General features: G+C 58.9%; 1 protein-coding gene across 3 annotated transcripts; it reads left to right on the forward strand.

The window, feature by feature from the left end:
- Positions 1–1443: 1443 nt before the first annotated feature.
- On the forward strand, positions 1444–10668 carry BARHL1 (BarH like homeobox 1). Of its 3 annotated transcripts, XM_049710861.1 has the most exons (4): positions 1444–3855; positions 7842–8064; positions 9273–9424; positions 9640–9779. In XM_049710861.1, the coding sequence occupies exons 1-3, from the start codon at positions 3390–3392 to the stop codon at positions 9382–9384; spliced, it is 801 nt and encodes a 266-aa protein (XP_049566818.1). In that variant the 5' UTR covers positions 1444–3389; the 3' UTR covers positions 9385–9424; positions 9640–9779. The 3 variants fall into 3 exon arrangements, with proteins under 3 accessions (XP_049566818.1, XP_004269117.1, XP_049566816.1); XM_004269069.3 differs by lacking the exon at positions 9273–9424 and having other exon boundaries at positions 9640–10668; XM_049710859.1 differs by having other exon boundaries at positions 9273–9774.
- The last annotated feature ends 2824 nt before the right edge of the window (positions 10669–13492 follow it).

Below are 13492 nucleotides of genomic sequence, written 5' to 3' on the forward strand. Positions count from 1 at the left end.
AACTTGCCATGGTTCACACCCTGCTTTGTTGAAACTTCTACCCTTCCAGGACCAACCAGACTCCTTTCTCAAAGGGAGGGGTGGCTCACCCACCCAGGATCCCTGGACGCTTAGTAAAAGGCCAATTCCTGGGCACCCTCCCAGCTAAACAAGAGCCCAGGTGAGCACACACACGGACCTCTCAGGCTGTGGACAGGCTGAGTGACCACCCCTGTGATGGAGAAAAGAGAAGGAGGAGGAACAATAGTGGAGTTGGAAACCCCCAAACAGGAATAAAACAATGTTAGCGAGAGAGGTCTGGATCTGAATTCCAAATGGAATAAATGGTACAGCGTGTTTTATATCACAGTAGACCATGATAATTCAATACTAACGATAGCATACTAACAACCTGTTAAATATTCTCGGGCTCTAAGAGGCGCCGAGAAGCCGGCTAGGGCTGCAGGAGGTTGGGGTTCTTGCCTTTTTTTTTCCACCGTAGAGGGTTCCCTCCCCAGCCCTTACTCGTCCCCACGCCGCTCCCCGCTCCAGCTCTGATACCCGCGCACTGCCCTGCGCCGCCAGAGGCCTTGTTTTCGCTGGGCCCGGGATCCAAACCCCCGCCTAAGACCCCGAGGCCAGAAAAAGTCCGTGCTTCGACAGATGCAAGTCCGCCCAGGGCCGGGGCGGGCGGCTCGGACCGCCGGCGGGCAGAGCAGGACGAGACCGGCTTGCGGCTTAGCCGATTCCGCGGATCCTGGCCCCGGGGCGTCAGGCTCTCTAACAGGCCCAGGATGACAGGCCCGTTGACCCAAGCTGGGGCCTTGGGGTCTGCGGGAGATGAGGTTCTTCCTGAGATGCGGGCGCAGGCCGGGAGCAGGGGTGGGGTGAGAGAGTGGAGAGGGGAGCGGAGTCTCCAGAGGCGCCCAGAGCAGAAACGGGGCCCAAGTTGAGGGCTGGCCGGGAAGGGCGAGGGCAGCCCAGGGTCCTCGTGATTTACGCTCCCCTCCCCCATCAGCCAAACGAAAATGAACGGACCGGCCGGCTCGGCCCCGCCACGGGAGGCGCCCACTGACTCGGCCGCCGGGCCAGGACGGGGGCCCCTCGGCGCCCGCCCTCCCGCCTCCCCGACAGCTTGCAGCCGAGCCGGGCCCGCCGTCCCCGGGGAGCCGCCCGTCCTCGGCCCCAGCCCGGCGAGGCCGCTTCCAATCTGCCGGCAGGCTCAGGGGTAGAGGGCGGGGAGCCGGGCCGGAGGCCACCGCCGACCTCGCCCGAGGGAGAAGTTTGCGCTCCTCCCGGCTGTGCGAGGCTTCCCCGGGCCGGGGCTCGGGTTTGGGGGATTCGGGCGCCTCACTGTTCCGCTGAGATCTCAGAGCTGAGCCAGACGCGGGGCCGGGGTATTTTCTGGGGGCTCGTGGGGAGGGCGCCCGGAGCGCGCGGGCCGCCTGGAAAGGCCTGGGCTCCGGGCGCTAGGCGAGCGAAGGGCGCCTTGGGCCCACGGGGCCCGCCTGCAGGTGCGCGGGCTCGGCTCCCTGCGCCCTTTGACTGCAGACAAGGGTCGCCATCCCTGGGGTAGTGTCGAGAGGATCCAGGCCCCGGACGTGCTTCAGATCTGCCCGCCGCCCTGCGCCCCGGCACCGGAGGCCGAACCCTGAAAGGCACAGAACTAGAGCATCGTGGAGGAGTCGGGGAGGGTGCGGGGAGAGTTATTCACAGTGAAAAGACCGTGTTTCCAGCGCTGCTTTGAAAATAAATCCTCGGGCGAGCTCCGGCTCCGTGCGAAATGAGAAGCCGTTTGCAGATGTCTACACTCGCGCTCAGAAGCTCTCGCGTGTTCCTGTTCAGAGGTACAAAAACACCCGATCCCGGGACACGCGCCACAGGAGAGGCTATCGGCTGGGTTGGGGTCCGTTGCGCTGTCTCTCTCGGGCCACGGGGATTTCTCAGGGTCCCCCTAACGTCCCAGACACGACATGCCCACGTTTTCCACCCTCGCCCCACAGCGAAGCCATCGTTCTGGCTCCTTCTAGGTGCAGACACCGAGCTTTCCCCACCCCTGCCAGGTCCGCGGGGTCCAAAGAGGTCAGAGAGAGGGCTGCAAATTTTCCTGCACGAAAAACATGTAGACCCCGACGGAAACGCCCTAAAACAACATAACAAATTAAACTATCTTCTCCACACACACAGGTCTTTTTCTGCTGGATTTAGTCCCTTTCTGTTGCTGAAGGAAGAGAAAACGGCGGCGTGGAGGGGTGGGTGGAGGTAGAAAAGGGATCTTTGACAGCCTGGAGGACGAATGATTTGAATAACTGTAGGAAAGTGTAGGGGAAAACTTAAAAAAAACCTCACATTCCAACCCAACGGTAGCGGCAGCCGGGCTCTGGACCCCTCCCCGCCAGCCTGTCCCCCCCTTGAGCTAATCACCCTCATTAGGAGCCTCATCACCGACCTAATGAAAGCAAACCGTGTGGAAATCGCCGGTAAACAGTTGGGTCCGTGCTGTAATTAATTCAGTGTCTCTTTTAATCAAACCGAAAGGAATCGGGCAGCGGCTTGTGGAGCCGTGACATCACCCCCAAAATCGGCCGGAGCCAATCAGCGTCATCACTCCGGGGACACGTGGGCGAGTCCCCTTTAAAAAAAAAAAAAACAACGAAAAAACAGAAACGAAAAAAAAAAAACCCTAGCCCCAAAGTAAAAGTGACACAAGTTCATTTTTTAAAGGAAGGGGGGGAGGCGAAGGCGCGCGCGGAGGACGGGCTGCGAGCTGCAACAGCGGAGCCGGGAGGTGCTGTCCACGGTGCTGACGGGCCCCAGTAGCGGTGCGAGCGCGGAGAGAGGACCTCCCCGGCCAGGTGGGGAGCGTCATGCGCCGAGGGCCGCCGTCGCCGCTATCCGCGGTGCTGACGCCGCCAGGTGCGCTCCGTTCCCCCGGCTGGTAGCGTGGCTCGGGCCCGCTGCTATCCGCGGTGCTGACCCCGCTGCCCTCGGCCACCGCTCGCCTGGAGGAAGCGTGCAGTTTGGATTTTTTAAAAGCCCTTCTTTATTTAGATTCCAACGTCCTCGCATCTCTTCTGTGCCAAAGGGGAGCTCAGGCCGTCCGTCTCCCCCTTTGCTCTCCCCAACTGGGCGCACCCTCCCTCCCATTTCTCCCTGACACTCCCACCACCCCCCTCGGCTCGGCGGCTCCGCGCGATGCTGCAGAAGACGCGCTGAGCCCTTTTGGATCTAATGCGCAGAGGAGGTTGGCCCAGAGCTCCCGGGCTCCCCCAAGGCTGAACTCCATCCAAGGTGCCCGCAGGCTCCCTGCCCGCCTTCCCCATGCCAGCCCGCAGCTAGGGGCAGGGGCAGCGGCGGCTGGGGTTGGGGGGGGTGGGGAGCTTTTGGGGAGGACAGGTCGCAGCTTGGCTATGGAAGGCTCCAATGGCTTTGGGATCGACTCCATTCTCTCCCACCGAGCGGGCAGCCCCGCCCTTCCCAAGGGGGACCCCTTGCTCGGGGACTGCCGCTCGCCCCTGGAGCTGAGTCCGCGCTCGGAGAGCAGCAGCGACTGCTCTTCACCAGCCTCGCCAGGAAGGGACTGTTTGGAGACGGGCGCCCCACGGCCTGGCGGGGCTTCGGGCCCAGGTTTGGACTCCCACCTGCAGCCTGGGCAGCTCTCAGCCCCAGCCCAGTCTCGCACCGTGACCTCCTCCTTTCTGATCAGGGACATCCTTGCTGACTGCAAACCACTCGCGGCCTGTGCACCCTACTCTAGCAGCGGGCAGCCAGCCGCTCCTGAGCCTGGGGGCCGTCTTGCGGCCAAGGCTGGGGAGGACTTTAGAGAAAAGCTGGACAGAAGTAGCAGCAATGCCTCATCGGACTCTGAGTATAAAGGTAAGAAAACGGGAGTTGAAAACTTGCGGGGGGGAGATGCTATATTTCTGAACACTGGTACTAAAACAGGAGTGCACACACGTGGGGACATACACATATTCACTCGGAGCTGCCCCCAGGGCCCAGGCTCAGCAGTCGGTCTTGTCTGAGCCTTTCAGTCGGCCCTGTGGTTATGCTTTTGAGCAACAAAGAGTCCAGCGGAGAGAGTGAGGAGAGGGACGCTGTGCGCCCCAGGAGAGATTCCCCAAAACGCACAAACTTTCCAAACTTCGGTGGACTCCCCAACCCACTGGTGGGCAGAAGCAAGCTCCTATCAGGCCAGTGGCTCTCTGGGCAAAGACCTTGCAGAAGCAACGGAAGACCCAAAGGGTTCTGCTTGAACCCCCTTTTATAAGGGTGAAAACCTAGCAGGAAATTTCAGCTGGAGCCCTGAGAACAGTCAGAATTTTCCACCCTTTAATTTGAATTTCCAGAGGGGGAGGGGAATTGAGCTTTCCCTCCCGTTGGCCCCGGTGTGATCTGGGCCCGGGAATCATGCAAAAGAAATGCTCCCTTCAAAGTAGAAAGAGCAGCCAGGCGGCTTACGAGCACGGAGCGGGTTCAGAGGTCTCTTTGAGAGGGGAGGTCTCTGCACCCAACCAACTGTTCTCGCTGGATTTGATTTTAAGTGCATTGAGCCATCAACTTCAGGTTCTGTGTGTGGGACCCAGAGATTGCCCGGCGCCCAGCCTATCCTGGGGTTGCTTCCCCTCTACTTGCGTTTTCACCTCCATGAATCTTTCCATTGTTGTTGTTTCCTTTCCATCCCGTCTTAACCAGGGAGCTGAGATCAGGATTAAGATGAAAGGGGAAAGGAAGAAGGAAGAAAGGAAAAAAGGAAGAGAAGAAGGAGAGAAAGAATTCCCTAATTTTGTTTCTCGCCCCCGCCCACTGCCTTCACTTTAGGTCTTTGGTGAGGCCAGAGGCGGAAAGTTCTTTCTTAGGAAGAAGTCAGTCGGGAGGCAGGAAGGGAAGGAGTGTCAGGACTTCAAGGGAGAGACCCTGTGTCCCCATCCAGCAGAAGGTGGGGGGCTGAGAGCCCTGTGTCCCCACCCAGCAGAAGATGGGGAGCTGAGAGCCCTGTGTCCCCACCCAGCAGAAGATGGGGGGCTGACAGAGGCTGTTCAGAGCTCTTTCAGCCTTATAATTAATTCCCAGAACCCTTTCCATGAGATAAAACTTCCCAATAAAGGCTACTTCTTTATTGTCTTGGGGGCCCTACACCTCCTCGTCTATACTCGCATTAAGTCTTCACAAAAATTTCGGAAGGCTCATTTAACACTCTCTTCCCAACTGAGAATTCGTTTGTGGACATGCCCTGACCTCAGATCGAAACCCATTTGGGGCCCCACTCCACATCTCACTCCCTCCGCTTCCCCACAAAACTGGTGGAACCTCCACCAGCCTCACTGGGCCAGTCATGCCTAGAAGACGGGCAGCTTGGGCTAGAGCACCCAGGACCCCAGGACGGAGGTCCAGACGCATGTGGCCCAGCGACCCTTGCTCCCCCCGATCACGGCCTGTTTAGAGAGGCAAGGAAAACTTGCCCCGGAGAAAGACAGGTGCGGTGCGGTGTGGGCAGGAGGGGTAAGCAAGGGAGGCAATGTAAATATATATGTATAACATCATCTCTTATTCTTTGTAATTCTCAGCCACAACACTCCAGTTTTATGTCTGGAGTAACAGGCGAGACCTCCCCCCCCGCCCAAAGCCCTGCATGCTTGTGTCTGGTGCCGGTGCTGTGAAAGGGTTCGGCTCTTGTCTCCTTTTATTTTCTTGTCCGTAGGTGGGATTTTGAGGAGAGGTTTCGTTTAAGATAATTGGAATATCAATTTTCTTCTCTTGTGCCTGATGATATCTGATCAGGGAGGTGATGAGGGCCAGCTGTCCACATATGGCTTAAATAGTTTTGGCGCTGAGGACAGAGGAAGGTCTCCCCTACCCCTAGGCACCGCTGCCTTTGCACCACCAAAGCCGCGGGGTGAAGAGGGAGCAGAATACCCACCACCGAGACAGTGTCTGGAGCATTTCTCAAAGGTGGAAGCGACTTTTTCAGGACCCACGTTAGGAAATCTTGCCGAGAGACAGACACATGGGGTGGGCATCTAAGCGATTCCCCTGTCCACCTAACAAGCTAAGAGTCGTTTCCTCCAAAGAGGGCACGGAGGGAAGGTCAGTCCCATCCCGAGTTTCTGGTATCAAAGCTTCCTCGGCATAACGTTTAAAGAAGCTGGGCTTTGAAGTAAGGCGGTCTGGTGCGCGCGCAGTCTTCCAGCCAGAGCTGATATCCGTGGAGAAAGGAAACCGGCGCTTTGCTCCCAGCAGGGTCAGTGGGCCTCGAACTCTGAGGCATTGAGATCTGGGCTGAGTCTGTTTCGGAGGCTGAGGCTGGACAGCGGCGAGTGCATATCTGAAGGCTCCAGCCTGTGCCGGAGAGGGATTAGAGAAAAAGCCCAAACTCAACCCTCACCCCACCCCCGACCTGGGAGCTCAGCGCTGAGAAATGGGGGATTTTCCAAAATAGTCAGTCCAGACGATCAGGTCAAAAAGTAAGGTTTCCACAGTATCAAGTTTGAGGTTTGGATAATTGTTTCCTTGAACTTGTTTAAACTTTACCTGCCTAGCATAATAGACAGAACTCAAGTCCCCCCCACCCCATCCCAACACATCCCCAGCTCCTGAGGCAGCCGTGCCCCAACGTGGCCCGAGCCTAGGAGGGCAGGGAGAGGCCTGCGCACTGGCCTGGACGAGGCAGGAGGCAGGCATGGGCCCCCGTTTCTCACCCGCCTGGGTGCACCCGGCGCCCGCCCGGCGCCCTCCCGGCCTCCAACCGCTGCCCTTCCGGTTGAAAAGTCTTACTCCCTAGTGGCTCAATTAACCGGATTATTGTTTCCTACAGAGAGAAATCAACTCACATTCAGCTGAACCCTGTCACTGCAAACGCCATGCTCAATGAAACTCAGCATAAAGGAAAATATAGAGAGGAAAAGAGGAAGGGAAGCCCCAAACCCCACTGCCAATTTTGGGGAGGTGGTCTCTGGTCATATCATTGTTTTAGGGGGAGAAGGAGGGAGGTCAGTGAGCTTGTTTGATCAAGTGTGCATTTGCGGTGCTGTCAACCCCAAAGGAAAGTGTTGGGGAAGAAAGAAACCACATTGTTCGGTCCCATCCTTGTGACTCAGGAGCAGGGACCCTGCTGGGGTGTCCTGACCGACGCAGGGTGGGGGGAAACACAAGACAGCCACAGTAGGCATCGTACTGACAAGGAAACACAGACCTCCGCGACGTGAGCATCCGAGGGGCAAACGGGTGGCTTATTTTTCCAAGCGCTTCGTGCTTCCAGATCTGGGCGCCCCGGCGATTCGCCTTCCGTGCTGTGCGCTGTTTGTAGTTTAAGAAACGGGGGGGACCATCTCTATAGATTCACACCCGTGCAGGGGCCAGGCGAGATGTGGGTGCAATTATTTGTTCTTCAGGACCACGGTCCGCTCCAGGGTGAACGGGTTTTTGTCCCTCCACGAGGGTTTTTCTCCCCCAGACTCCAGCCCTCAGCTTCCTCCCTTCCTGGCCTGGATGCAGCCAGAGGATCGGGGCACAGTCCTGCACCCCTGAGCACGCATCCGCACAGCCCACCGGTTTGGAACCCCTGGGTCCCCTCCCCTTCTCTCCCCTCCCCTGTCAGGTCCACTTGGTGGATCCCGTTAATCCCTTCAGGGAGCGCCGGCGCAACGCGGGAGCGGGGTTGAGTTCTCTCTCGGCTTTGGGTTACTTCTCCCCGGAGGTGTCAGTCTTCCTCTGTCTGGGGGCTGGGAGGTCCCAGCTCTGAGCTGCTCTGCCGCGGCTCCATGGGACCGGGAGCCACATTTACACAACCGACTGTGACGGGCCGCAGGCTGGGGCGGCAAGGCGGCGAGGCCGGGCCCTGACGCGCGGCTGTGTCTCCACAGTGAAGGAGGAGGGCGACCGGGAGATCTCCAGCTCGAGGGACAGTCCCCCGGTGCGCCTGAAAAAGCCACGCAAGGCACGCACGGCCTTCACCGACCATCAGCTGGCGCAGCTGGAGCGCAGCTTTGAGAGGCAGAAGTACCTGAGCGTGCAGGACCGCATGGAGCTCGCAGCCTCGCTCAACCTCACCGACACGCAGGTCAAGACCTGGTACCAGAACCGCAGGTGAGGCCCGGCTGCGCGCGACAGGGGGGAAAGGGCCCCCTCTGCTCTCCTCCCTGCCCCTCCACGGGACCCACCAGTACATGATCTGATGTGTCGAGGGAGGGCCCCTGAGCTTTCCCCGTTCTGTAAAACTAGGGAAACTGAGGACTCAGAGAGCGGAGGCCTTGCCCGAAGTCCACGGTGAGGGAGAGAGACAGGACTAGAGTTGATCAGGTGGACAGACAGACATGTGGGCCACTGGAGGTCCAAGCCTCCCCACCCTAGCCACGTCCTACCACCCCCATCCAGCCCAGGCAGCTGCTGGGGGGCAGGGGGTGGCTCTGAGCTCTCCCAGAGGGATTCTTCTGGCCTCCTCAGCCTTTCTAGCCCCGAAACGCAAGGAGGGAAGGGGCCCAGCCCTAGCTTCTTGGGGACTGGGGAGCCGGGAAACTGGTGTTGGGCACGGGTCTTGAACCTGGTATTTCCTAATCTCCCTCCCCAACACATTCACAGGATGAAGAGATACACAAACAGGTACAAAACACACACATACAGCCACACACTCAACCCACAGTCACACACTCACATCGACGCTACTCAGTAATACAAACACACATACACCACAGTCACCCACACACGCTTAGCGGAGGCCGGAACGGTGCTTTCCATAAACAAGCCTCAGAACACGCTGCCCCATTAATAATAAATACCTGATTACTGCTCCGGGCATCAATAATTAAGGCCCGTTACAGTAATTACACAATTATGATGATGTGAATAATTCAGGCAGGGAAACGGGGCTGGTGTGGCTGAGTCCGACTCAGTGGGACCGCCTCGCCGGCCAGGTGCGCCCAGGAGTCCGGCCGCAGCCCTGGCAGCCAGTGTGGCCTCGGCTTTCTTGCCTTCCCCCAACCCCAGCCGACCCTCTGCTGGTAGCCTCCCGGCTTCGGCACCAGACAGACTGCAGGGCTCGCCCGAAGCCTCGGATCTGCGTGCGGACTGCCGCGGACGCGGCCGCGCGGCGGAGAGAGCGTGCGCACATCCTCTCCCGTCGCCGTCTCTGGCCCGCGAGCTTCCGCAGAGGCGCCGCCAACTGGGGTACCGCGGCTGTGCTGGCCTCCGCCGGGCCGGCTGTGCCGCTGGGAGGATCAACCGAGTCCCCTCCAACGGCTAGAGAACCGATCCCCGCGCCCCCGCCTTCCTGTCCAAGGCGATCTCGCTTTCCTCAGGCCTCCCCAGGAGCATCCACACCCCCGCTCCAAGCGCCCAGACTGCGACCCCCTGAGCAGAGTGTGCCGAGGTCAGACCCCGGGCTTAGAACCCAGGGTCTCCTCTTCCTAGGCCATCTTGAAAACTGGCCCGCGCCTCAGTTTTCTTATCTGTAAGTGGGGTTAACAGCCATGGAAGGCCGGTGGGAGATTAAAGGAGCCGATGCATGTAACCCGCTAGACGGTGCCTGGCGGCCCGTTATTTATTAATGAATTATAGTGTGACCCCTTTGGTGTCCCTGCAGGCGCTCTGGGGCACTCGTGAGGGGCAGGGGTCTCCCGGCGCCACAGTTCTGACCCCGCCTTACGCGTTTACTTCGGTCCCTAGGACTAAATGGAAGCGACAGACGGCCGTCGGGTTGGAGCTGCTGGCGGAGGCAGGCAATTACTCAGCGCTCCAGCGGATGTTCCCGTCGCCTTATTTCTACCCGCAGAGTCTGGTTTCCAACCTGGATCCCGGCGCCGCGCTGTATCTGTACCGCGGGCCCAGCGCGCCGCCGCCCGCCCTGCAGAGACCTCTGGTGCCCCGCATCCTCATCCACGGACTCCAGGGCGCCAGCGAGCCGCCCCCGCCGCTGCCCCCGCTGGCCGGCGTCCTCCCGCGGGCCGCGCAGCCTCGGTGAAGCGCCCGCCCGCCGGCCCGCGGAGCACCCGGGCCCGGCTCCGGGGCTCCGCGCTGGCCCCTTCCGCCTGCCTCTGGGAGGGCGCGGGGTTTCAACGCCCCTTCCCAGGGGCCCCGGGTCCGGCCCTCCCTGGCGTCCAGCCCAGTGTCCCCAGAAGGGCCAAATGCCAAGTCTTCTGCGTCCCGGACCCCGGGACTGAGTCTCCCTAACCATCTTCGGCGTCCTCACTCCCGGCCACTCCATCAGGGAGCCACTTCCACCGCCGGGGGTACACACATCCCCACACCCCGCCCCCGTCACTCCCCACCCGCGCCCCCTTGCCCCTCCCCGGTGCAGGTGGGCGACCCCCATGCTGCCCTTTCCCACTCCCCCTCCACGCTCCGGCGGTACCCCAAGCCCTCTCCCCGCAGCCCTGACACGCGGAGGGGAAGGGGAGTGTGGAGCCTCTCCCGCCCCTCCCCCCAGCTCCAGGGCCAACGGCAGAGCTGTACATACCGTGTGCAAAGTGTATATGAAGTTATTTATTCGTGACCCATGAGCCCGTGACTGTGTCTGTGAATCAGTGAGTTTGTGGCCTGTGCCCACCCTCCTCCCAGGCGGGGCAGGAAGGGGTCAGGGGACTTGCCCACCTACCCCGACCTCCAGTCCCCATCCCGGCCTCCGTCCGGGGGGCAGCCAGGCCCCTCGGGTTCTCTCTCTTTTTTAAATGTCGAAATAAACTTCTTACAAATGACCAGGCGCCTGTCCGCGCTCCGTCGGTGGGTCCGCGCTCGGCCCTTCTTCCCCATCCCTCCTTGAGGTTCATTGTCCCCTTCTGGGACTCGGGCTCCTTCCACCCTCAGTAAGGAAGTATTTTCGTCTCCCTCTCTTCCTTGGTGCTGTGGTCGTGGGCAGGGGTCTCCCCTCCTCCCTGGCCTCAGTCTTCCCATCTCTACGGTGAGGTGAGCACGCCGCTCCCCACCTGCCCCTGCCTCTCCATCTGGTTGCTGGACGCTCAGCCGCTCCCGGGGGCCGGGGTGGGGGTCAGCGCCCGGGCTGGCTGGGCTGCGGGCCGGGCTGCGGTGCCCTCGCTGAGCCGGCTCATCTGGCCGCGACAAGGGCGCCGGCAGCTGGTGACCGGCCCGCCGGCCGCGGGGGCGACAGATGGGCTCCGAGGCTACTCCCCGCCCCCCACCACCCCGTCCGCCCCGCGCCCCGGCCGCTCGCGCTCGCCGACGCGGCTCTCGGGCCCCCGCACCGGGTAGGACCCGACGAGCCTTCGCTGGGAACCTGACGCCGCACCGGGTAACCCCCGACTCCCGCATCTTCTCGCTCCCCCCTTCACGCGGGGACTGTGCTGGGGATGCGACCCAGAGGGAAGCCAGGTCCCAGCGTCTGCCGCCTGGCCCCAGCCTGCGACTCCAAGGGTCTCAGGAGAGGGCTTTAAGTTCTGAGCCAGACTCCAGACCTCCGGTTCACGTTCAAAGGGCCAAGGTCACCTCCACAGGCAGTTCTCTCTGGGGAGGTGGGCTCAGGTGCTCCCCCGCCCACACACCACCTGCAGCTCAGACTCCCAGGATCCGCCCAGGGCTGGGAAGTTTGGGGGCCGGCACGCCGAGCTCTCCCCAGTTTTGCGGCAGGATTGCTCTCAGAGAGGACGGCCTGGCCAGGAGGGGTGGGGTTCTGCTTAAACGCTGACCGTCCCGTCCCCCCCCCCCCCACCGCCGGACCCTGCAACTGTTTCCTCCCCACCGCCCAACACCCTCACACCACCGCTTTTCTTTCCCGGGATGGTGAGGGTATTATTCTAATTTTGCAAAATGCACAGCAGCTAATTAAGTCAAGGAGCGCCTTGGCTTTCAAGTTCTTTAGCATGTGAATGGGGGTTGGTAAATCCCCAGCTCTGGCTGGGGTGGGGGGTGACGGGGGACCGTCCCCAACTCAGGGTTAATGAAGTGGGAAAGGAGTCTCTCACAGCCTCCTGCAAACAAAACCCCCCATGCAACAAACCCTGCCCAAATCCTACATGGATTGACTTAAACCCAGGGGATAAGTGCTTTAAATTAATCTCATTGAATAAGAATGAGACCAAACAAAACTCTTTAAAATCATATTAAAAATCTATCAAAGGACAACTTGCACTGGTGTGCTTTTCATTTTGTGTAAGTGAGGGACATATACTGGAGCAACCAGCCTTACATTTACACAGCGGCCGTGTAAATCACAGACACATTCCCAACTATGTAATTGTCCTTGTACCGCCGCGGTGATTTCATATCTTACATTAATGAAGAACAAGACTTCCCTACAAGTTTATAATTACAGTATTCTAAATTGTCCTGCACTTCCCATCTGTGATAATAACTTTACAGCCTCTGCAGTGAGGTGGGCTCCGGCTTTCATCCATCTAGAAGGCTCAATCGGTTTCCCGGTTCCCAACCCTGGGGCTGGGTGAACTCTCATTTAAAATAAGGGGGAAAAAAAAAAAAAAGGAAGAATGAATTGCGTGAGACCCCCAGCAGGCAAGACAATAGGAGAGGCACTGAGAGGGGGTGTCTCTACTCCTGCACTGACACCTCCCCCCAACTTATAAACGTAGACTCCGCGGGGGCAGGGGCAACAAAGTGGAGAAGTTGAGAGTCCCCAACCAGCCTCGCTGCAAGGCTTCTGGGCATTTTCGAGAAGTCGAGCTGATTTTAGGGGTGCCCAGCCGCCAGCACGCTGAAAGGCTTTGGTCCGAACTTTTTCTCTGTGGAGCAGATTAAGAGATAAGGCGTCACGGTCATGCAGGCATTTAACGAGACCAGTGGAGCGCCCTTCGCAAGCAGGGCAACTTCTCCAGTGGAAAGCAAGCCTTACATTTCTGTCTCCTGGAAGCGATGTTTGGATTTTAACGGCTTCCGCTGACTTTACAGTTGAGGGGCTCAAGTGCTCAACACCAAGGGCGCTAGCTGTTTGGATCCAGCTGCCTTAAGGGGCTCTCATTTACTCCCCTTTCTTCCCTAAATCTCTCCTCCCCTCACCACAGGGGGGAAATAAAAATCAAAGGAATCCACTGGGCTTTGTCAAAATGTCCTTTGCTGAGGTTCGGTTGTCTCTGCTTCTCTGAGTGGAAAATGCCGTTTGCATTGCATCAGCGCTGCCTTAATCACTCACCAAGGGCTCTTTGCCCTTCTGTGCGTGAGAATGGGGGGCCCCCTCTGAAGATGTGCAGCACTAAGGGTTGCAAACAGGAAGATGTCTAGGATTCGAAAACAAAGCATTTTACAAGCCCATGAGGGAAAAAAGCTTTAGGCTGCAACGTTCCATGAAATGTCCAGATTCTCTGACTTTTAAATATGGGCATCAGGCTTATGACACAGAGAAAGAGGTAAGTTTGGGAAATTAGAAAAAGAGGCACGATTGGAGATACACACAAAATTAGAATAGGTACAGTGGAATTAGGCTAAAAGCTTTGCCTAATTGATGCCTGAAATGTATAATCTGTCACGAGCCATAATAAGACAGAGATTTATTTTAAGGTTATTTAAATTTAGATAATATTAACCCTAAATCTGCTAAATCCATGTTTCTTTATTA

Source organism: Orcinus orca, chromosome 6 (assembly GCF_937001465.1).
Source record: "Orcinus orca chromosome 6, mOrcOrc1.1, whole genome shotgun sequence".
NCBI lineage: Eukaryota > Metazoa > Chordata > Mammalia > Artiodactyla > Delphinidae > Orcinus > Orcinus orca.